General features: G+C 38.1%; 1 protein-coding gene across 1 annotated transcript in view; it reads left to right on the top strand.

The window, feature by feature from the left end:
- DNTT (DNA nucleotidylexotransferase) overlaps positions 1-24,853 on the top strand; it is a gene marked incomplete at both ends in the record, with an annotated part of 93,485 nt that overhangs the window by 51,573 nt on the left and 17,059 nt on the right. Inside the window, 3 exons of the mRNA XM_082486148.1 lie at positions 6,394-6,496; positions 15,601-15,864; positions 17,289-17,372. Coding sequence (XP_082342274.1) covers positions 6,394-6,496; positions 15,601-15,864; positions 17,289-17,372 — 451 coding nt within the window. The remainder of the gene's footprint in view (positions 1-6,393; positions 6,497-15,600; positions 15,865-17,288; positions 17,373-24,853) is intronic.

The following is a 24,853-nucleotide window of genomic DNA, read 5'->3' as shown; positions in this document are numbered from 1 at the left end:
CTTTGCTTCATGCAAGTGTTTTATGCCTCTGGTATCAGTGGCAAAGTTCTTGTGTAAAGTTCAGTATGCGTGTGTAAACACTGAAGGGTTTAGCACACATGCAACCTCATTCAACGCTTATAATGCTATCATTATGCCAATGAGCATTCATTTTGTCTGAATAAGGAATAGATGGGATTTGCTTAAGAAATGAAGACTTGCCTATGCTGTGACTGTCACAAAATGAAAAACAACAACAACAACAACAACAAAAAAAAAACCAAAGCAAAACCCCCAGAACAAATTATTTGGAAATTTTCCATCTGTTTTTTGAGAAACAGAGATACAAGTTGGCCATCTTGTCTCCAGTCCAGTCTCTGTGAGTGCAGTCAGTGGGCCACAGTATTCTCTGATTATCTTTCTGAGTAGCTACTGAAAGCCTTTTTCTTCTTCTGAATATTCAGTGCCGCCTTCCCCAAAACCAGTGTTTAGGTGCCCTTCCTAAGATGATTTTGAGAGTCTATTGAATCGCAGAATATGGCAGCTGTGAAGAAAGAGTATTTTAGACTGCCCTGGAAAGCCTGGTACTAAATTGGATTCCTGGTCCAAAATTTCAAGCCAACAAAGCAAAGTTTACTTTTCATTTCTAATCAGAAGTCAGGCAAATCATTTGTTATTTAGCTAACAAGGACAGATCCAAAGTAAATCATTCAACCTGAGAATTGTTCCCACACAGAAGTGAAGTCAGAGTTTTGCTTGAGAAGGATTTGTAAAAACAATTATAATCCCCCTTTGAATGAAGTGTGAACCTCTGAAAACACAAAAATGCAGGATATAAAGCAAAACATCACAGTGAACCATTACCAAATAACCTAAAAAACCCAAAGACCAATCTAGTACTGTGTTCAAGGTTTTAAAGTCAGAAGTCATTTTTATGATCACCTAGTACTGTAGGTAGGTCATTCAGTTAATATCTTTAATGATTTGAAGGACTTCACAGAAGCCTTTTGTCCAAGGATTTATCCCATTCATTTTGGTTTATTCCACAGCAGGGTAACAGTTGGATTGTCAAATGGGACAAAACTTTTATGCCTATCAGGATATGATTCTAGGAACTTGAAAACGAACAGGTACATTTTAAAGAACTGCCAGTGAGGAAGAGTAAGTGAGGTGCACCCAAGAAGAAAAAAAATCTAATTCAGAGCCTGTAAAATCAAGCTAGGAAAGAGTTCCAGGGGAAAAAAAAACCCACACCCCATAGATCTGTGTAGTCCTCCTTATCATTCCCCTGGTCTCTGAAAGCTAAACAAAGAGTGAGAATGTCACTGCAGTAGAGCATAAAGTATTTTTATTTATAAATTATCCATATTGTGAAAAAAAGGGAGGAATCGTATTGTAGGGCAAAATCATAAAGACCTGAAAGAAAACTGGAGAAAGAAGAAGCCAGTGAAGAAAAACTACAGTAGAGCAAGCTTAGCTGGAAAATACAGGGCTGCATGTATGTACTGTAAGTAATGGCAGACTGGGATACATCTGACCATAGCTGAAGAAAGGGGTTGCTCTTGGAGAAGGGTCCTCACAATTGAAGGGAGTTGATAGAGGAGGTGTTGGTTAACAAATCTAGGATTTAGACTGCAACATTCCAAAGCAGAAACACCTTTCCCTGGTTAGCAGGCAACGCCCAGCATATTTTGGCAACACTGAGAAGTGTTGCCACTGAGATATTCCTATGCACAACACAATGTTAATAGTAAAGGTAAGAATAAATGATTTTTATGACAGACCCATCCAAAGGTATTGTGCTGTCTGTGATTTTACTTTGACGCTTATATTTCCTAGGAATAGCGTGAGCAGGAGATGCAGTTACTCTTATAAACATAGGCTGTTGATGTTCACTTTGTATTTCACACCCTTCAAGGGCTTGCAAGGTTAAGAAAAGCTCACAATTTTAGCTAATGCAAGCACACGCGTGGAAATACAGTATCATCTTCTGTATCCATTTGAACTCAGTATAAACACAAAGATTGCTAAACGGTTTTCAGGGTTTTGACACATAACTCATTGCTGCAAAAAAGTGGTTTAAGCTCCATCATTAGTGAAGTTTTGTGAGTAGCAGAGAAATGTCAGTCCATCTTTCCCCAACTAAAGTCAGTTTATCAGAACTGTCATTGATTTGTCTTAGCCATTATAAAATATCCTGAGATTTCATAATACTCTGCAGACGTACTGCTCTAAAATGTCTAATCGTGCAGATGTTGCCTTTGTAGAGTAAGACAATATGATTATCCTTTGCCATACATTCACATATTTAAGTTTTATTCATAATGACAGTTATGTTTGATGACTTGAAATCTAGATTTTATGTTAAAACAATAACAGCAGAAAAGAAAATTCCAACAACCTTAAAGATAATTAATTGACTACCAACTTTGTACAAGTTTAGTGAGCCAAGAACTGAACACAGTTAATTAACAGTGCTCTGTCTTTTATAGTCTTCAGGCTTGAATAAATGATTAGGACAAAACCTAAGCTGCAATCTCAGTTCTGCAAGGTGCCGGTTTTCTTATGGCTCCAGCACAACAAGGATTTAGGTTTAGATTTAAAGAAAAGAAAAAAAGATGTAAGCGGATCTGAATAGCAAATCCCAAACTCGAATCCATGTCCTTTCCTGTTCAAAGCCTCAGAAACCTGAACTCCCCAGTCATGGCCCCGATTGCTCTGCTCCCAGGGGCACCTATGCTTTTGCTTCATAACAGCCCCAGCATTTCCAGGTATAAGCAAATAATTTCCCAGATCCTGCTTATGTCCAGGTGGAATCTAGAAACTAGACAGACTATCACTCTTATCTCATAGGAGGCCTAGAAAATAGGTAGGCCCTGAGTAATGCTCATAAATGTTAAGAGGATGTATATTATGTTTTCTAAATGTCATTGCAGCTGTTTTTATTTTTAAAATAGTACTCAAATTTTATATAAAAGTCTTGTGACTAGAGTCTGTAGGCAGTGGCCTGCCAGTATCAAATCACTACACCTCCCACCATCCATTAGTGTGCTAAAATAACTAGCCTGGGTGGATTTATGCCACCCTGCAGTATAAAGTGGGAGATTGTAGAGCCAGGAAGAGAGAGTGTGATTTAGCGTACTGACAAATAACTTGGCTGTGAAAACATCAGTGTCCGCCTTCCTAGATGAGTGGTTTTAATCCAATAGCTAATAACAAGTAAGTAAATAACCTGTGGACACTGGTGTGGACCCAAAGGCTATCTCCGAATTCTGGTCCTGTAACTGTACCCCAGCGGAAGGCAGAAAGCGAGGAGACTGAGAAGATGTCTCCTGTGAAGCGGGAACTTTGCCAATATTCCAAACTGAGAAAAATTAGGCAATAAAAGGATGAAGAATGACTGCCCCAATCACGAGGCTACCAAATGCAAGACAAAACCAGGCACTGATAGCATCGATTTGGCATTTGTTTTTCAAACAAGGTGTTTGTTTTCCTTTTAAGTGAATAGATGCTTAGTTAACCCCCTTCAGTCTCTGGGTCATGGTGGAGCCCATCTGTAGCCCTGTGTAAGGAACTTGCTCCCTTGAACGCGATGGGGTTTGAAAAAGACTACAGCCTGCAGCGTTCCTCTTGGTGAGCTTCAGGAATGAACAAGAGACTGAGGTTTCATCTCTGAGGCACTTAATCAGGTGACGAATTCTGGGTTTTCATACGCAGTTTGAAGACCATGATGTTTAACTTGTATATAGTCAATTCCTATCTCATGTCTAGTGTTTAGGTATACAGTTAGCGTCAGCTTCAATGGACTGATAATGGGCATATAGAGTTAATTGTTGATAAACAAATACATATGTTTGCGTACTTCCTGAGCTGGGGACAGAGCACCTTGGCACTATCCCATCCTATGTTCCCTTCACATCATTTTATGAATACTCATGGTTGTATGTTTGTATGTATACACAAACAGATATATAAATACATGTACATATATATGTGTGTGTGAAAAGTTCTACTGTGCTGAAATCAACAGCCACGTTCCCGTCAGCTTCAATAGAAGGATGGTTTGAATCTATGTGTCCATGTGTGCTTTACTGCATCTTGCATGATTTACAAGCTGTGAGCAGTATATATTATACAGCTTTTTAATTTACTAAATTGTTTTTCTATTTTAAAGAAGGTAATAAATTTTTCTAGGATGAAATACAGAATTTGGTAAAGAGTACTAGTGGAAATTAGACTAAATGTTCCAGTAACAGCCTGACAAATTCAGTCAGAAATTACTACAACGTGAATTAGTTCAAAGAGAAGCTGAAATATAGCTCCAACTAACAGTGATTTTATATCATGTGCTTTTGTATAAGATTCAAACACTCTACATTCACAAATAAAAAGCATTTAAATAAATGCTCTCTGTCTTGGGAAATAGATGGCCAGGGAAACATCTTGGATTTCTTGGGATTTTATGGCTGGATTGATGCAGGATTTTGTAGATGTGGTTAATCTATAGTATGTATGTGTTGAGTACCAGAGAAAGAATTGGGAATCAGCACCTGATTCCATTAGCTTCCACTTTCTTCCTTTGGTTTTTATATTTTTTAGTAATTTTAGACAAGTTTTCTTATGCCACTTTCTGCATCTCTAAGATAGGAATAGTAAATTCCTTCCCTTTGAAAAAACATTTTGAGACCTGTAAGTAAAAAGTGCTATGTAAGAGCTTTGGATTCTTATGGTAATTTAAGAGATAATGAATGTCATCCTACTAAATAACTCAGAAAGCGTTACATGGAATACTAAATGTTTTTTAACTTCTTGAGTTTGAATTGCTGTTCAGTTTTTAAGCCTAGACTGATGCTTTGTTTGAAACTTCTTTTGAAATCATTTCCACCTGTTTAAGCAGTTTTGACTTTGCTGCAGACACGGCACAATAGTTGCATTATAGTGAGTTAGACTGCTTGTCAAATGTAAAACCTAGTTTTTCATTTCCTTACATCTTGCTGCTAACACTGTTCAACTATCCATCAGTTAGATGATTTCCTGTCACACAAATGGCAGTTATGTGTCTGCCAATCAGTTCTGTTCCTGCAAATTCCAAGTTTAAGAAATCAGATTCAGGTTTAGGCACTATTTTAAGAGAATGATCTATTTCATTAAATATAAAATAGCAAACCTTTTGGTTTTCGCAGTTCCAATTTTCACTGCTTGTACAACAAGCAACAATTCACAAATTCTCTGAGCGCTGGACACAGTGTTGAACTGAAACACACCTGAGCTATAACATCACGTACCCTTGTGAACATCAGCAAGAGTAGACTCGAACACAGGAAAAGGATTTGAAGGTGTGCTACACTTACGTGTCACTAGTCCAGATTTCAAGCGCTTCCTTCACCTCCTGCGTACTGCACCTAGTTGCAGCAATATCTCCTCTGCTCCTTTCTCCTTAGGCTGGCCTGATTACAGCCAATAAATAGGTGTGTATACAGTGCCTGGCGCACTATTTAGACCAAGACGAAAACCCTGTATTGGCTCTGTAATCCTCAGATGAATTGCAGTCTCAGATAATTTTTAAGATGTTCTCACGCATTTTATAATTCTGCAGGGAAACATTCCGACAGCGTGCTTTTGCCTGTTTTCCAATGATAGCTACATCTTAATCTGACTTAGGTTTAACACATTTGGTACGTGGATGAAAGGCAAGCTGAATGCTTAGACTTAATGAAGAAAAACAAGAGGTTATGACATAATTTTTCATTAAGAACATTTACAATTAAACTTTGTGCCTATGGATTTAATTGTGAAATCCTTAGTGAGTGTAATAAACAAGCTTTAATCACATTAAGGCTGAACTGTTCTTGAAAAAAAATGAAACTCAATCTCTTTAAAAAGCACTGTTCTATTTTAAAAGAGAAGAAATGTAAGATACTCAGAGATTTTACATCTCCCGTTAAAGGAAACAATAAAACTATTCATAATCACAGTTTTGTTCATTAAAGTGTCCATCAAAAGCTAAAGAAGGGTATTTAAGCCTGCAGTAGTCAGACTGGCAAGTTTATCTGCTGTTACTTCACTGGATTCATAATATGTACTATGGTATTTTGATTATGGTTTTTTATCTGAAACCTTCTTTTCTGGGACTTAAGCGAAAGAAAGAGAGATTTAACATGACCAAACGGATCTGCAGTATCTAGTTGAACAACAGAGAAAATACATCAAAGAGCTCAAATTATTGCTTAACAAAGAACACCGACAGACCAAATAAAAGAAATAGAAGATTCCATTTTGATTATGTTTCAAGAAACATTGCTATCACTTTATGCTGCAAACACTTTTTATAATGCAGAAAAAATATTCTCTTCGAAAATGATGTGAAATTCAACAGGAACTTAACTCTTTTCGTCTCCTTGTTATTGTTTCTAGGGGTAAGAAGATGGGACACGATATAGATTTTTTGATCACCAATCCAGGACCAAGAGAAGATGATGAACTTCTGCATAAAGTTGTTGACTTATGGAAAAAGCAGGTATGAACTTAATAACATTTGGCCAAAAAAGACACGTTCTAACAGCACTGAATTAAGCTTACATAGTGCTTAAAGAATGTTGACTCCTTTTTACAGATGACTGCAATATTTTGAAATTGGATACTGCTCTATTTGGTTATTAATCACAATGATGTAGGTGCATTCTCCAGCTCTGAATGCTGAAGTTGAAGGTTATATCAGAAGTACTCTACACACAGTCTGTTATATCTTACCCTAAGAATATGCAGCTAGTCAGAGGTACGAAATCAGGTGAGGTGGACTTTTGAGTGACACGGCAAAACTGTTCTTGTACTTTGAAACAAAACTGTATTTGTTTAATTCCTCGTTGAGATGGGAGTGGGTTCTCCCAAAGGGAACTACTTCAGGGGGCTCAGGCTTTAAGTGTAGTAGATTTGGGTGACCTTATGGTGTGAGGTGAGCAAGTCTGAAAGCTCAGGTACCAAAGCCCTGGGATTCTGGCTTCCTTTCAGCCCACAGATTAGCATTTTTCCTGGGTTCTGTAGGAACATTGTCAAAATTGACATAGTCTTCCATGATGTCTGGGTTTGGAAGGATGCACACATTTCACAGAGGAATTGTGCATCTAAGGGCTTGGTTTGTTTTTTTTTTTTTTTTTTTTTTTTTTGTTTGTTTGTTTTTTTTCTCTTCAGCTTTCTTCACTTTCAAGCAGGTTTAAAGTTGGAAGAGTCTGAATTATAACAGGTGCAGGTTCCTCAAAATACTCCTGGATCAGAAAGAGAGTATGTTGGGAATAATAAGCTTTTGTTTCTTTTTCTACCTTTCTAGCTAAGATATTTTTCAACTTTTACTACCAATTTCAATATTATTACATTCAAAGCAATTGAGTACATTTCAACAAGTGAAAGGCCAACACCCTGTCTGAGGTGACTCACCAAATGCTCCACTAAGTAGTCAGCTTTCAATGCAGATAGCCTGGAGAGAATGCTTTTGAATTGATTCTTGAACTGTGTACTTTAATTAATGTATAACGGATTAACACGTGAAAAACATTAAAAACATTCAACCAGACAAAATCTTATCTGGCTGTATAAAGTTAGCTGTTACCAGGTGGTCAAAACCTTTCAACTGGCTTTAATGGAGGGGCTTCGAACTTGTTTTTCCTGGTAAAATACACCCTTAGCTGAATTCCCCTTCCTTCAGTTGACTTTTGGTCTTTGAAATGTTAACAGATTGTTATTAATTTTTAGATTTCTGTGATTTCCATCCTAATTCTGTACGGAAAGTGTATGCATTGAAGTAGATTGCTAGCAGGTATAATTTATCATACTCCAATGAAAAGCAATGAAGCTGTGGCAATTAATGAGTGCTGAGGAGCTACTCTATTTTTATCCTTTTATTATTTATGTAAAGTTTCTTTCTCAGTCATTCTACTCCCTTTATTCTGAGAAAAGTTGCATTCCTTCTTGGAAGCTGTCCTTTTACCTTCTTCAGCAGACTTGAAGCAATGTGTGGGTCCTCCAAAAATCCTGTTTATTATCACACAGCAGAAAGGGAAAGTGACGACAGGCTGAGGCTCGAGGCTGCCCTGAGTGCAGCCTTTCATTCCGTCTCCCATTCCATCACACTCCACTTACATTAACGAGAGCAATGGCTGTGATCTGAGAAGTCGGGCAACTGCTGAAGCTTTTCAGGTCACTCTGAGCTGCTTTCATTAAATGGAATTGAAAGGAAAGAAATAGAAAATAGATTGTTCTTGCTGATTTTTTTTAAGGATAAGATTTGGCAGAAGTGAGTGCAGGGAGAGTATGGGAGGTCAAGGGTGGCCAAGGGTTTGATGAAAAGATTAGAATTCCTCCAGGAATCCCAGCATGAACAAATTGTCAGAAGGGGAGATGCACAATGGCCCTAGAAACTAAACCCAAACAAGCTGGGAATTGTTGAAAGCCATGGACAAATATCTTCTGTGCTCTGTTTGTTCTCCAGAATTTTTATGGCTTATACTACTAGCTATACTGCCTCTCTGCTGTGGCAGTTGTAATATACAGGCTTTTACTGGCACTACTAAAAAATAAGCTGCCAGCAAAATCAAAATGCAAAAAAGAAAGTGAGGAATTATACTCCTCTTGCTTTTTTATTACCTTTGATTTCTAAGGGGGAAGGGAGGCATAAAAAAAGCCCAAACCTAAAGCACTTTTATATTTTTTGACAGTACACCTGTCGTCTGCTTCACAGCTTTCCACTTTTGTGCTACTGCTTCAAAGCCCAACTTCATCAAAGAACATCACCGAGGTCACGATGTTGACTTCCTTTCGGCAGCTTTTAGTGAAGGATTCTGCAATGTATAACTTCTAAACTACGGACCTCAGCCTTATTTAAATAGTTTAAAAGAGCCCTTTTCTTAGCCGAAAAGTTTAATGTAACAAGATCCTTCCATTGAAAGCCATTGAAAACCAAGTGGTTAAATCAACACCATCATGCTCTTTGATGGAGCATCACCAGGGATAAATGGGCCGAGGAACAGAGAACATAAAGTCTCCATTGAGCTTCAAAGTAGAGTGGCAGAACAGAAAAGCTGCAATGCAGTACACAGGTTATGGTTTTAATAGTTCCCAAAAGCTTCATAAGGAAAGTAAGAAATTACTTCTGTGGGTTAGAGCTTGGAAGTTCATGGGCAAACGGGCTGAGCCATCTGTGTCGATGCAGCTTCATTCATTCACATACTGTGTAAAAACATTTTCATTTTTTGCTAAAAACCTATATAGCTATATTTAGCACTATACCTGTTGTTACAGATGTGCTTTCAACAAAGGGAAAGATACGGTTACTATGGGCATTTCTGCACTCTTCATTTTTCCCTTTGTGTCTATGTAAGTGTAATGTTGCATTTTTCTTTTGGCTTTTAGGAAAATGAGAAATGTAGATGCCTGCCTGTGCTTATTTAGTTTGGTATATTTGTGGTCTGGTTTAGACTCTATTATTTCCCCTTGCTGAGGTGAACATGTCAGAAAGGGAAAGGCTTGATGTCCCATTAAGGTGGATGGTGAGGAGCAAGTAACTTGCCTCACTGTTTCATTGCTGGAAACATTTTTTGTGAACAGGGTTCACAGAACAGCAGCACATCCATTATTAAGTGACAGCTGGATTTCAGCTGTTTCTAAGACAAGATACAAAAAAGGTCAAGAGGGTGGAATAAAGACCTTCTTTTTTTCAGATGAGCACTCTGCCCATAAGGATGCAGAGCTCCTTTGTGAATGCATACGGTCTCAGCCGGACATGACAGAACTTGGCTTAAATCGCTTTAGGCAGAGAATGGGGCAGCAGTAGCATTTCTTATGACATCTGATCTTTCCGGTGTGTATTGTATATCTGTATGTGGGTAAGTATGTATGTATATGTCTCTATGTCTCTATGTATCCATGTATCTGTCTATCTATCTATTAATTTATCTTGCTCACGCGTACAAATGCTCATGGCATAGAGACAGGGAAACATCTTCGTTCCTGGACTCTGGTGCTGGTCTGTCTATTGCTGTCAAGACTGTTGAAGGCTGTTCAAGACATGCCCAGAATTAGACCATTCTGACGTACAGGGAACTTCAAGATGAAAAAGGAACCAAGGCAGCTGTGTGATTATGCAGCAGCTACAAATTTTTGTATCGCTGATCAAGCTTTTGATGCCATTTGCTAATGATTCCTCACCCTAACAGGCCTGACTGCTTCCAGGTATCAGTTCCTTGAGCTGTTACACTTTATAGAATTCCATCTGTCTCATCTAGGTAGAGATGTTTCTGAACTAACATGCCTACATCCCATTTTAGATTAGCTATAGGTATTTCACTGAAAAAAAAATCCAGATTCATTTTATTAAATCATCTTAGAAGGAAATTAAGAGCAACAACATACATACATTTCAGAAGAACATACTGGATTACAATTTCAGGACGTATAAAATGGTCCTACTTAGCTTTAACAGAATTAATCCAGCTACCAAAAATTATGAATAATGATAGCTTGTAATATTAAAAATAGGATAGGTTTTCATTTAATTAAAAATGACAAAGAATGCTAATGACCGTATTTGGATTGATTTTTCAGGCATTGATTACATATTTTTCTAAAAATTCACACTTATCCTCAGTTTCATCATGGATTTACTCCAATATCAATGCTATTGATGTGCCAGCATTCAATCTATTTAAGTAAGAGTGCATAATCATTCTAAAAAGGGAAAACTGTTGTGGCTATTAACATAACTGCCCTAAAAAAATACATTTGGTTTTGATGGTGTTGTAAATTTGAGAAATGAAAATGCTCACATTTTAAAACTTGATTGTGTAAACAAGGTCTACAGCACTTTATGGTGTATAGATCAAGCTGAAATTTGCAAAGAACTGCAGATTCCCTGACATAAAGTAATGAGAAGGCTGCTGTTCTGCAGCTAGCAGTAGCCAAAACTTCACACAATCTTCATGGCTGACTGCCCCTTCAGGCAATACTTTTTAAAAATGTACAGAAGTGCCATTTAAGCTTTACTTTTTGGGGTGATAGTAATGTTCAGTGCGTAATCAAATTAGCTTAATTGGAAATATTATCCCAATTGATATGACCTAGGCTTTGGCTCGTATTTAAAGGTGGTATCCTGGCTTTGAATCAGGTTTCAACTGCTTGTTGAACTCAGCACTTGTGTAATTGTTGCCTAATTGCATTTTTTTTTAAGTTGAAGCAGATATTTACAGTGGTCTACATTCTCTCATGCTCTTCCTGTTAGCTTCAGAAATTGCTCAGCCAACAAACTGTGAAAAAATACTACAGAATAACCCAGAGATAGGTAGTCCTAAAATCTTCCTAGTCACGCTTGCTAACTGTGGCCACCTGCAAATACTTAAGAGGTATTCACGTAGAAGACACAGCCTAGTCAGTAAGAGAAAACAGCAGTAGGAAGGCTCTGATAATGATTTGTTGTAACTTCTTCATGATTGCTTGATGTTACATCTCAGAGACCCCAGGGAGTGTTCCCTTGAACTTCCTAAATATGAAAATAGCATGAGAGACAAAAGAGAGAAGGGACCCATCTTTAAACACTGTGGTTTATCAGGCAGAATTTGTACTCTTCAAGCAGCTGAGAGATCTCAAAGGGAGGACCTCGAGTAAGCATGGTGTCCAGGATGACTTTAGGTAAAGGGAACTTCTTCGTTTTTAATGTGGGTAATACAGCAAAGACTGACACGTCAAATTTACCCTGTTTTCCTTTACAACTGTATATTCCTGTAATGAGTAGCAAGCTGGAAAAAAATACTCCAAAAATTAATAAAGCTGATGCAGAAGAGATCATCTGGTGACAACTGATAGGACGAGAGGAAATGGGTTCAAGTTATGTCAGGGGAGGTTTAGATTGGATATTAGGAAACATTTTTTCACTGAAAGGGTTATTAAACATTGGAATAGGCTGCCCAGGGATGTGATGGATTCGCCATCCCTGGGGGTGTTTCAAAAAAAGGGTAGATGTGGTACTTGGGGACATGGTTTAGAAGTGGTTTTGTCAGGGTAGGTTAATGGCTGGACTTGATGATCTTAACGGTCCCTTCCAACCTCAGCGATTCTATGATTCTATCTATAAGATGATAACAGAGCTAAGGGTTAGATTGAAAATATTGATGAAGAAGAAGATCCAACGTATGACTAAAAGTTGAAAATTAACATCTTAAAAGGCCTGAGCATTTTATGTCAAGGTCATTTGATCTATTACAGACACTCAGGCAATACATAATCTTACCTCCTCAAGAGCTTACAGGCTAAAAATCCAAGTATGGGGTTTTGGTGGCCATGTGCAACTGTCCCCAGATCTCACTGAGACAAAATGCTCCCTACGTGCTTGTCTGCTTGCCCGTCAAGAGAGAAGCCACTGCAGGCTGTGGTGTCTTGCTGGATTTCTTAAGTGGTCAGAAACAAAAATCCTACTAAGACTTCCCACCTACAGTAGGAATTCCATGCCTTTTGTAGTCCATCTAAAGATGGGCTTTAATTCCTAATTTCTTGCACCAAAACTGAGGAGATTTGAACTTCATTTGAACACAGACGACACAAACACTGATATAGGCTGTGGCAAATGTGCAAAACTGGTGATCTGAGCACGCACTTTACAAATGGCATACAGGTGCTGGAAATGTAGGTACTTGGAACAATAAATTGAGACTTTACCAAAACTTAATCCAGTTAGGATTCTGCCTGGGATATGCTATGCAATGCCCCAGATCTCAAAGAGCAAAAAGGAAAATGAAGCAAAAGATGAGAAAGCACTGATGAAGTAACTAGAAGATTTTTATAGAGAACGGGGAGAATGTCAGTGCTTAATAAAAGCTTGAAGTAATCAATTAATGGTCAGTGATCAATGAGATTAAGAGCATTTTTTAGCATTAAAAGCAACAAAAATAACCTGAAGGCAGGCATAGATTCATCAAAAAGAGTGAGATAATAAGCAGTTATGCATTAACATCCAACAGCTGTTTTGAGTCTATATTTGGAAATAGCAAGCATCAGTGCCTTGTGACGTTGGGGTAAAATTAAGAAAAAATTACTATCTGTTTTAAAGATGGATGCGAGAGAGCACCTGCTAAAATTAAGCATTTTCAAATCAGCAGACTCGGAGACTAGCAATCCAAGAGAATGAGCTACATAAGGAGTTTTCTCATATTGGTTTATAATAAATCTTCAAGATCAGGAAAAATTCCAAAGTGAAAGAATGTCAATGCAAGTCAAATAGTTGTCATGAAAAAGGTTGGCCCAATGACCCATAAAATAGCCTGTGACTGATTCCCAGTAAAATAATGGGGTCGTTAATTTGGAACTATCATCAAAAAAACCTGGAGCCTGAAAATATAATAATACCTATCGGTGTCTCTTCATGGAAATCATACCTTGTTAAGTGTTTTTGTTATGCTTTTTTTGGGGTTAGAATTATAGCTCTGAGTGATAAAAGTAAATTTATTGCTGTAAAGTATTCTCTAAGGTATTTAACATATTATCATGTAAAGTCATCACACTTGCACTATATAAAAGAAATAATCAAAACCTGGCGCTGAATATGGAGATATTCTTCCAAAAAGCAGTTCATTGTCACTGTGTTCATAAGAGGTCTGACCTGGAGACCATTGTAGTTAAACATCGACAGCCATCAAATAAATCACTTCTGTATACTCTCAGTTCAGTATTGCGATTTAAAAAAAAAAAAAACAACACAAAACTAATATGATTCTTTACCATAAATTAAGGCAAATGTTAACTAAAAGTCAGGAGGCATTCTTGACTATGCTTTTTTATGGTGAGACTAGTATAAGAATTCCTGGTCCAGAGGAAGGCGAATGCACAAACATTTGAGGGACTTTAGAAGAGAGACATAAAATTGATCTAAGGACCTAAAGAAATCCTGATGATGGAAATTTTAAGAAACTGAGTCTATTCATCTCATCAGTGAGAAACCTGGGAAGTGGGTTTGATCAATGCGTAGGTTTAAAGAAATGTAAAAGCAGATATGAAGAGACATGTGACAGTTGTAGTCTTGTTGATCTTGAAGATGAAAACTAATGAGATTATCTAGTCAGAACATGAAGTTAGAAAGTTCAGCTTAGTAGTTTTCCTTCTAATAATAACAATTAAACACCTGATAGACTATGAAGAAAGAGGTTTACGCACTATTGTTGCTAAGCTTTATAACAAAGTTAAATGTCTTCTGCAAAGGCAAATCTCAGAAGACTCTACTTTCTGTGAAATCAGGAGCTCAGAGGAGGCAGTCACAGTGGTCTCCTATATTTTATGAATCTAGAAAAGCTAAATTAAGGCTGAGTGTACCAGGCCTTAGACACTCATCAAAGCGTTTTCATCATGTGGAACCGCTCTCAGAAATCAGAATCTTTTTGCCAGCTGAGCCCTCCTGCTAGAGATGGCTTCAGTGACACTGAGCATTGCTATATTATTACGCATCAAGCTCCATTGCTATTCTGAAGACTCAGGGATGACTGAAGGAAGTGGCGTGATGGCCAGTATCCGCTTTATTTCTTTGTTACTGTGTATTTGATGTTTTGTATCCTTTAAAAAGGATGTGCTGGGCAGGAGAGAGAGGGGTGGTGCTCGTTGTCTTGTCCCAGGTGCTGTGCTTTGGGTGATGAGAGGTTTTCTGGCTGGTAAGGGGAGATTGCACTTTACCTGAGAGCAGCTGAAAATGCAGAGGTCTAAGAAGCTTTGGGAGTGCTGGGTAAGTCTGAGATGTCCAGGAAATCAGTAGCTTTGAAAGCTGCCTAGAAATGCAACCAACGGGCATAAAGATAGGCCTGAGGAATGACAGAAAGATGCTTTTTCTAAGAGCCTCGAAGCATTAGTGCAGAGTTTACTGCAGCCCCGGAAGCCATTGAAAGATTGCTGGCTACAGAGCAAGCCTGGAAGAAAGCACTGCCTCTTTCCACCGAGCCCTTCCTACTGTGCTGGATTAGAAGGAATTAAATTTCAACGCTCTGTTACTTCCATTTTTCTCACTCTGAATGTTCTTTATTATAAAAAGAAAGTCTTGTTTATGCTTTAATAAAATCTGGCTCTTGAGGATCAATAGGTTTTTGGTGCACTCCCTTCAAACAAAAGGCATGGGCAGGGCTGTTCCAGGTCTCTGGAGCCTGCAGACCTTGTCACAAGAAAACCTTACACAACAGACACAGTCCAAATGCTCCGTTTGGAGTCTGTGAGCAAGACTGTGCTCTGGACTAATCTGTTTTTCTAGATGTCTGCCACGTGGGAAAGCATCAATCCCTACTCGGAAATTTCTGTTGACATCAACCAGAAAAGGCTTAGGAGGAAAGGATGGAGGGGAAGAACTGCAAATATTGTTTCCTTAGTACAGGGCAGGATGTCGCCACTATCAGGTGACTACCCCTGCAGATATCCCTCAAAGGATCTGGTAATATTTTTCCAAATGTTGCAGCCATTTCTTTTCTCTGCTTAGCCCAGATTTGGCCCTGCACAGTTCTGTGTTTACTGAAACTGAATTTTACGTGAATTTTTTAAAACGACTGTCTAGAAACTCTGGAATTACAGTAAAACCAGTCCAGCAATTCAATGTAAGCAATGTCTTCTCTTTAGGGCTTACTCCTCTATTGTGATATCATTGAATCAACATTTGTAAAACAACAGCTACCAAGCAGAAAAGTTGATGCCATGGATAATTTTCAGAAGTGTTTTGCAATTTTAAAATTATATCAGCCAAGAGTAGACAGCAGCAGTTACACCACGTCAAGAAACCTTGATACGGCACAAGTCAAAGACTGGAAGGCAATCCGTGTTGATCTGGTCATAACCCCCTTTGAGCAATATGCATATGCTCTGTTGGGCTGGACAGGCTCCAGGGTAAGTAACCACAATTTTCTTAGCATTGCTGACCTATTTTTACTGTTGCAGGACCAGTCAGAGTTCATGGATTTTTAAAAAACATTCCTTCTCACCACACGTCACATTTCATGCTGCCATCAACCCATGATCATAAGTTGGAGCAGATGAACTCATCACTGACGTTTATGGATGTCTCTCTAGAGGAGTTAACATCTGTTTTCCTCGAAGCTTAGGTTCATGGACTGAAAAGTTGTATTTTCAGTCAGTTGCGCTGTCTTTTTACATCATAGTGTTAACAAGAAATTTAAAAGGTTACTGAGTAGAGACATGATTTCAAAAGTGTCACAGAATTTTACAGGAAATTAAACATTTGAGGAAGAGATGTTCTGAATTGGAAATTAATTTGTGTCGTAGGAAATTGAAAACAATTTGACATCTTTCTTTTTGGATTAGATAAAATGTTTTCTTTTGGTTGTATTTTAATGGAGTGTTTTAAATTTTAAAAAATGGAAAATTTTAAAATTTACACATTGAGCTAGAATAAAATATGTTTTATTGGTATTTTAATAAGTTAAGAGAATGAAATGATAGCTACTTTCACAATAGACACTGTAGTGAGTATAGCATAAAATAGTACAGTATTTTAAAAATAAGAAGTTATATCTGAATGCAAACTCAAAACTCAAATGATTAATCTCTTTCCAGACAGAATTATTTTTTAATCTGTTCTACATGCTTGCCTTCTGATGTTCATTTTCTTAGGGAGTGATTACATGGTATAACGAAGATCTCCTGAGCCTGCTCTGAATGATCTTTTTGATGTGCTAGAAGCAGTACAGGTGCATTGCCACTCTGTTCTATCAGGTTAATTGGAAGCAGGATGTTTTAGACCAGGCAAAATGCTGCAGTTGATGTATTCTCCTGCTGAGCTGATGAGTTACTTCAGTCACTTTTCTGTTTTGTGATAATAAAATGTATTTATTTGGATCTTGGATTAAGTCCTGCAGAGTTCAGCATCCTGGAAGTGTTTGGCTACTTAAAAGCCCATCTCTCAACTCTGTAGGTGGGTGTCTACACTAAAAATGCACTTTGTGAGGCCCTTCGATTGAGTAGGCAACGACTCCATCTTTCTCTGCCTCGCTCAGTTCCTACTCCCTGTTGAGATAATTCACCTACAGACTGTGTGAGTCCACTGTAGGCTGTATATAAGCTTACTTTCTCGTACAGTACCCAAGTATTCTCAGACTAACCAACTTAAATGATGGACCATTGCCTATCAAAACATTGTCCTTTCAGATGATCCATTTTTTTCAGCCTATTGTCTTTTAATAGAGGTAATTTTTACATGTTTGTTTATTATTTGGTTTGCTGTTGGAGCTCTTATACAAAGGATAACAATTTTGATTTGTCAGAATTGCTCATATTTGCTATATCTTTTACAGCAATTCGGACGTGATTTGAGGAGGTATGCTACTCATGAAAGGAAGATGATATTGGATAACCATGCCTTATATGACAGGAGAAAGGTATTGTTTATTCTCAGAAGTAAAGCTATCATGGTTTTATTTCCGAGTATGCACTTTCAGTTTATTTTTGCTATTCAAGTACATAGACTATTCTAGCTTGATTCTCTAGCTGTTATGTGGTAAAACAGTCCCCCCTTCACAAGGCTTAGTTTCACTGACAGACCCTGGTTAAATCTGAACAAGTAAATCCAGAAACCTTTTTTTGCATTGCTGAGGTAATTTCTGGAATTTAACAAGAAACATACAGTAGACAATGGTGTTATGAAGGAATTATGCAGCCTTCGCAAAACTGAATAACTCATCTGCAGGTATTGGAAAAAAATATTTTACTGTCCCATTTCAGAATGAAAGGTCATTTCTGTGTCACAGGCACAATTTCAACAGGGATTGTGCTTGACGTTTCAAAGGAAGAAGGGATATTGAGTGGTACAGGCTCAACTAGAAGGCCCGAGGAAGTTTGTGTGGAGCATGATACTAAGTGGAGATCAGGGATCATCCTGCTTTTAAAGCCCTGTGTTCAGAAGTTTATGTGGAGTTCTGTTTAGTCAGGTTTGCTAGTCTTGGTAGGAATCAGTAGTATTTCTGGTCTAAATGTTCTTGGCTGCAGTTATACATATCTCTGCATTTATCTGGCTTTATGTCTGTATTTGTATTAGGCCATTTTAATAATGAGCAAAAATCAATATTGAAGATGTTTATTGATGTTGTTACAGGGGAAGGCAAAAGTATCATGTCGAGATTTTACATTAAACTCTCCTATATATTCCTTGTAGAACGGAGACTGCTTTTAGCATCTCTCCTTACACGCAGCATCATCTCATTGTTTGTGAGATGCAACAGTGATTTAAGCCCTCACTCTATTTCAGCTGCCTCTGTAAGTGCTTCTCAGGCTCAGATGCTATAGCATCCTCAGTTCACATACAAATCTGGGGAAATGATCAGGCTAATGATGCATTTAGTCAAATATCCTGTCTCCAACAATTGTCAATACTAGATGCTTCAGAAGAAAATAAAAAATTGCATAATAGATAAATATGATATCAAATGTCTACAGGGGATGTTTCTTCATGAACTCAGGGATGATGTCAGTATTCAAAATATAAACTCTTCGCCTCAACATAATATAGAAAATGTTATTATCTGCAAGTTAGTATGTGCTCTGTTAAATAGATTTTGGGTGTAACAGATAACTGCACTACGGAAGTACAAAGAATTTAAGAAATGCCAGTGTTATTTTTTGTGTGCAGCAAAATTTGCCTGCCTGGTGTACAAGTACATATCATTAAATCTGTTTATTTTACCCAGAACCGTGATGCATTCAGTGATACAAAACAGATGCTGTTCATTCATGAACATCATCAGTCAGTATTATTTTTTCTTTATTGTATTTAGGCTTTATATCTGACATGCCATACAGATCCTTCTGGGAGAGAAAATTTGAGTTTCCATGTGAATCTCACTGGACTAGCCAGGATGTTTCACAGATAAATAACGAGTATATCTTCACAATGCCCTCTGGGAAGAAAGATGCTCTTGTCTTCCCAAATTTTCAAGTAAAGAACTGAGGCAGAGAAAGATTTAAGTCCCTAAAAATCCATTGCAGTTTGGCCTGAATTTTATCCTGTTGAGTATCTGCCTCAGGACTTTGAAAAATGTGTAGAATTTTGTATGTGCATGACGTGTTTCCCAAAGCCATCAGCTGTAGCTGTAACTGAATTTCCAGACCTCCTACACGTCAACTTACATTTCCTCACTGCGCTGCCTGAAAACAAAGAAAATATATTAGTGGGAGAACTGAGAAGAAAGATTTAAATTTTTTTTCCTCATTACTTATTATGTTGCAGAAATTCTATGACAAGGGCAAGAAAAAAAAATCCAGGCAAATTTCAACTGTCTTGACCATTAAGTCCTTAATCTAGGACTTCCATATATCACATGAATGGCATGAATGGATTAAATGTCCCTTTCTGCTGGGTACTCTGTTTGCTTTCAAATGTTTCCCCCCCAATAATATCTAAGTCTCCCTTTTCTCATTTAATCCCAGACACAGCCAGTTTACTTCCACATTTTATTTTCTGCTGCAAAACACAGCCGTACTACAGATTTCAAAACAAGAAGTCATGACAGCCTGTTGACACAGCGGAATACTGTTCTTGTCTCTGCTGCATTCTCAGAAATAGCCAAATTACATTCGCTGAAATTTTCCACAAAGAAAGAAAATTCTAAGGCAGATATGCAATATGGAAAGTTTTGGACCAGGCAGCACCAAAGCTATAATCTACTTAAAACAGGGCCTTTTATCAAGTAGTGCCATTCTAACAAGAAGCAGGGAGACACCCCCCTGCCCCGCTTCTACGGATTCTACTATTTGTAATCTAATGTGTTAAATTAAAATAATTTTTTTCTTAGTTTTAACTTTGCAATTTTGTACCAAGTTATTCCGATAAAGGACATTTTGAACAAAAAGCCTTCCATACTGCCACCCAGTGTGTAATAAAGTCAAGAATGTGCATCATACAGCAATGGTGTCTGTAGCTGTGAAAGTTGAGATGATGACCCATAGTGGCAGAGAAGTCTGCAGTAGCTTGTGTGGCTGCCAAGTTTGATCAATTTTTTATGGTCATCAGGTTACTCAGCTTAAAATAGGTGATGAAAATAATTAGTAAACTTTAGTGCTGCATCAGGGAACATATACCCAAATCGTGAAATGTTCAGGGTTTTTTTTCCTTAATTTAATTATGAAGACTAGAGAATCTTCTTTACTGTAATTCTAGCGCTTTTATTTAAAAAACATTTGACCGGGACGGAACACTAAAAACATGTATGTTTTATCTGTACCGTCTCTTAAATTTAGATTCGAACGTGAACATATGTATTTCATAAGGACATTTTTCTTTGTGGTAGGAAATCTTCCTTCCTCAAAGGGCAGCTTTCTCAAAGGTAAAAACAATGAGGAAGCAGATATCCTTGGGCAAGTTGCTCAAGACCCCTCAACACAACCTTAATTAAGGTTAATTAGGCACCATACGTAAAAAGCGAATCACATCTTTTCTGTATTTCTCTCCATGTTTACTGAAGAGGTGTTACCTGATGTCACTGGCTCTGTCCAGGCAGACAGACTTCTGTGCACAAGACCGTCGCAGTCCCTGGGGTATAATTCAGCAGCTTGGGCCGACTCCGTTCTGAGTCATTCTTCTCTTATAACTCCGTGTGTGTACACAGCAAAAGGGATAGAAAAGTGAGGGAGAGTCAAACTAATTCTCGATCCCGTTGAATACCTAATCCTTTCTTTGAAAACTCTTGCCTTTGCAAGTGGTACAAGACACTTTGCAAGCTGGTATAAGAAGTTAATTAACCACGCCATAACAAATATACTTTGATTTTATTTTTTTCATGGAAAATAACAGTGCCTGTAAGAGCGTGTCTTTCGTTGTAAGACAACAGTTTCCTGGTTTGCTCTACATTGCAAATATATAATTTGATATACTTTAGTCTTCTACGTTAATATTTATGAGCCCTTTAGCGCTGGTGCTTCCACTGTGGCCCACTGCCTGAAATGTGATGCGTGTCAGAGAATCCCAGATTCCAGCATTCAAGGGGAGAGTCCTTGTTACTTTAATGTATTTCCAAAGGGATTCTGACAGGAATAGGGAGCATTAACACAGCAGTTAGGAATCAATTACATAGCTTTGCAGATGGGAACAAAAGGAACAGATATTTCCTCCAGGGACTCGTTACAAAGTTACACTGTGAAATTATTCCTCAGCCTTGATTTCTTTTTTTTTTTTTTTTTTTTTCCTAGTATGAATGTTTTTCATATATTTGTGGGTTTTGGAAGACGGTGTGCAACTATCAAGCCAATGACTTTGTCAGTTCTGTAATAAGAATGGCATTTCGTAGATCTTCCTTTGGCAGGAAAGTTGTGATAACAAAAATTAAAAATTTACTACCAATTATCTGTCAGCCTCTTTTTCATAATAAGATCAGTGGGTATCCAATTCTGTGACTCTTTAGAACTGTGTCCAAAAGCTATGGAAATCAGCACTTGTACGTACCAACTCGAAGTATGACGTTTCTGTGATTTACATCGGCTGAAGATCAAACCTTACAATGATTCCCACACTTATGGAATGAAGGGGTTTGTTGTTCAGCCATCAGAAAAACAGACAAATTTTATATTTCCCAAGTCTTGCGGTATTATTATTGTTGTTGCACTGGTTACAAATGGCATGACACATTTATGAACCAGGCCAATAAAATTCTCACTGTACAACCTTCCTGATTCATGAATGAATAATATGCTCTCTAAGGAAAGTAGAACTGCTTTTGCAAAAAGAAATTAATTTCTCTGTGTGAATCATAAGTCAGGTCAGCTGAACAATAAGCTCTCCCTTAGAAAAATTAAGTTCTTTAAGCTGGAGACCATGGCATCAGTGATTGTTTTTACACCCCTCCGTGTTGGATTGGGAGTCGTTTAACCCTTAACCAACTATAAAGAAGTTTTGGTTACAACATGCATTGTGTCTGGACTTAATCAGGAGCTAATAAGAGTGTAAGCAGTGACCCGTGTTATGTATTTATGTAACGTCGTGATCAGTTCACTGTCTGAACTGCAGTTTTTAGTCTGCATGTATATATACAATTTGCCACATGCTGAGAATTGAAGGGCACTTTCTTTGCGATGATTAGAAGATTGTGGTACTAGGGCAGTCATTAGCAAGTTTTGACAACATCCTGACAGCTTTTTAACTGGGTGAAATGGAGAGAGATCTAGTGGTTCTAGCTAAAGAAGATACAGCTCTAAAACCCTGTTTTATTTTTAAACACCTGTCTTTAAGCTGAATAACTGTCATTGTATGAGAGTGCAATAAATGGGTGATTTACGTTCACTTTAATGTTTTATTATTTTTAGAGTGATTTTTGAAGTGGCAAACCACAGGCTTTCTATTCTTAAAGGAGTAGCTGTCCTTGAAATATAACTGCTTCTCCCCTTTTACAGTGTCAGCAACCTGGAATAAGATTCGGGAACCGCAAAGGTTGTTGGTTGCTCCTTTACCAAACTGCGGTGTTGTTAGCTATAGTAGAGTATCCTTGTCATACAGAAGGGCGTTGTGGAGAGTGTCTGAAACTGGACTCTCTGATATTGGATCTTTGCGCTCTTCACCAAGAGGCTGGGTAAGACTCAATGGGGAACAACTGTTCTCCCATGAAACGGCTCTCAGACTCAAGTGTCTGCTTTTCTTCAGTAAGAATATTACTTGAAGAAAAACTTTCTCGTTCTCTGGGATATGAAATGCTAGAGTCCAGTCAGCTTATAAACTTAGCTTCATCTTTAACTTTGAAGTTTGCTCCACCATAAGTATAATGTCATCTTATCTGCCGGTACTCTTCATGCCTTTACTTCGTCTCTATGACTAATCTCATCCGAGCCTCCATTTCTTCTTAATTTGCCACCATTTCATTCAGTTTTGTAGACTCCAAAAGTTTTGTAGACTCCAGTGTTGCTGCCTACTTTCTCCTGGGTACTGTTAACACCACTTCAGAATCCAGGGAGTGACTGTAAAATGGTTGCTACAACTTCGTGGTGTAAAATGTCAATTTGAGAAGCTACTTTCCTTACCCCAGTATCAAAAGGATCCAGTAGGCCCTTGGGGGTTACCTAGAGAGCTGTGGTAACTCCAAAAGACATCAGCTATGTCTTTCTGCTTAAATTAAATTTAACCAGTTTTAAATATATCTTAGATTCCAGACTGTATGCACTAAAATTAAAATCACTTTCCAAAAATTTCATCAAGAAAAGCTGTGTTTTCAGTTTAAGCTGATTTTATTTTAACATCTGTTATTCTGACATTTGCTGTTAGCCGCTCTTTGACATTGCCACAAAACCTTTTGTTGCTTGTTACTCTTATAATTCCACAGGAACAGAAATATGTTGGATTCCTTTTTTTTTTTTTTCCCTGACTCTGTCTCCCTGGATGTTATTTGAGGTTGCATCTTGCAGTTCATAAATACCAGACTGTTGTGATCCTGTTCTTCCACATGGCTCATCCATTTGAAGATCCAGTTCAGACACCCAATCTTTGTGAAAACAGGTGGAGATTTGCTGCAGTCTGGCTGGTTGAAGTTCTCTCTGCCCTCTCTGGTTCTCTATGTGTGGTCACTGGATATAAAAGGTCCTTCTTCAGCTTCCAAAAAACCTCACATATGTGGTTATTAAGACACTATGCCTGTCACTGGTATCTGAAGTGTTTACATTGATGATTGTGAAGACAGTCGCCCCAAAACCTTCCATTCCTGTTGAGGCAACGCAGCCTAGATAACTGTTAGCTTTTAAAGGAAAGGTTGAACGAGTGGGCTGAAAATAACGTGATGGTTTATCAGTTTCATTTTTCATGGTTGTGCACCACCCAAGCTCTGAACTTAGATATGTCTTACGTGCACAGCCAAATTACTCTGAAATTTTTGTGAGTAATTTTGCACATAGTGCTGGTATTTTGGCTCAACAGAGAAATCGAGAACAGCTGTTAACATGTGTGGAAGGCATTTGTAGGCAGACTGCAAATAACGTCTGGAGATGACCTGCTCTGTTTGTGCCTTTTCTTACTCTGCAGTAAGTCTGTTCTTGCCTAGTACATACGTCTTTTCTTGTATCACTTTGTAACCGGGCATCATGTCAGGCTGGTAGATCAACGTGATTACAGCCAGCCAAAGGGTCAGGTACCTGTTCAGACATGTGACATCAGAGGGCATATTCAAATAATTTTTAGGTTTTCATGTTCTCCGAATGTTTTCTGATTCCTCTTTTAATCCTGACTTGGCTTGTGAAAAGGCAACACGAGCAGGAATAAAGCATTTTGACATTTGGAATGAAGTGACAATTGTGTGAGCTGAAGAGATCGCATACATCATTGTAATATGACCTGAGGAAGGAGAATGGTCCAGAGGTTTGACTATTAGCTTGCAACTGTAGCCAAATTTTCTCTGTAGCTTTAAGCAAGTCATTTAACCTTTTTTGATCTTGCTTTGCAACAGTAAAACCCAATTCCCACAATGCAAAGGTACAGTAAGGATAAGTAGTTAATCACTGTGGCAAAAACCAGTTCAGTTTAATGAAGGATTTTGATCACTCAGTGTTTCGCCTTTCCCTATAACTGGGAGAAAGAACAAATGTTTAATGAAGAATTTTGATCATTCTAAATTTGCTTGTTCTCTTAATCAGAGGGAAAGTCAAAATGTTGAGACTTTCTGCAAAGGGAAGTGCTTTTTGAATCTCAGCTTTGGAAACACTCCACATATCAGACTGTTCCAAACCTCAGACAGCTCTTGGGGCTGCAAGCGCTGCGGCGCTTGGCTTGGCTGCCTGATCCAGGCTTCTGGACACCCTGGGGACGCTGGCTCTGACGTAATTAAAATGACTTATCTGAACTCAGGCTCCCAGTAGCCTGTCAAGCAAGATGTTGAGAAGATGGGCAAGCTGGCAG

Source organism: Vanellus vanellus, assembly GCF_965231255.1.
Source record: "Vanellus vanellus genome assembly, chromosome: 7".
In the NCBI taxonomy this organism is placed as follows: domain Eukaryota; kingdom Metazoa; phylum Chordata; class Aves; order Charadriiformes; family Charadriidae; genus Vanellus; species Vanellus vanellus.
This window is presented reverse-complemented; position numbering and strand designations above follow the sequence as displayed.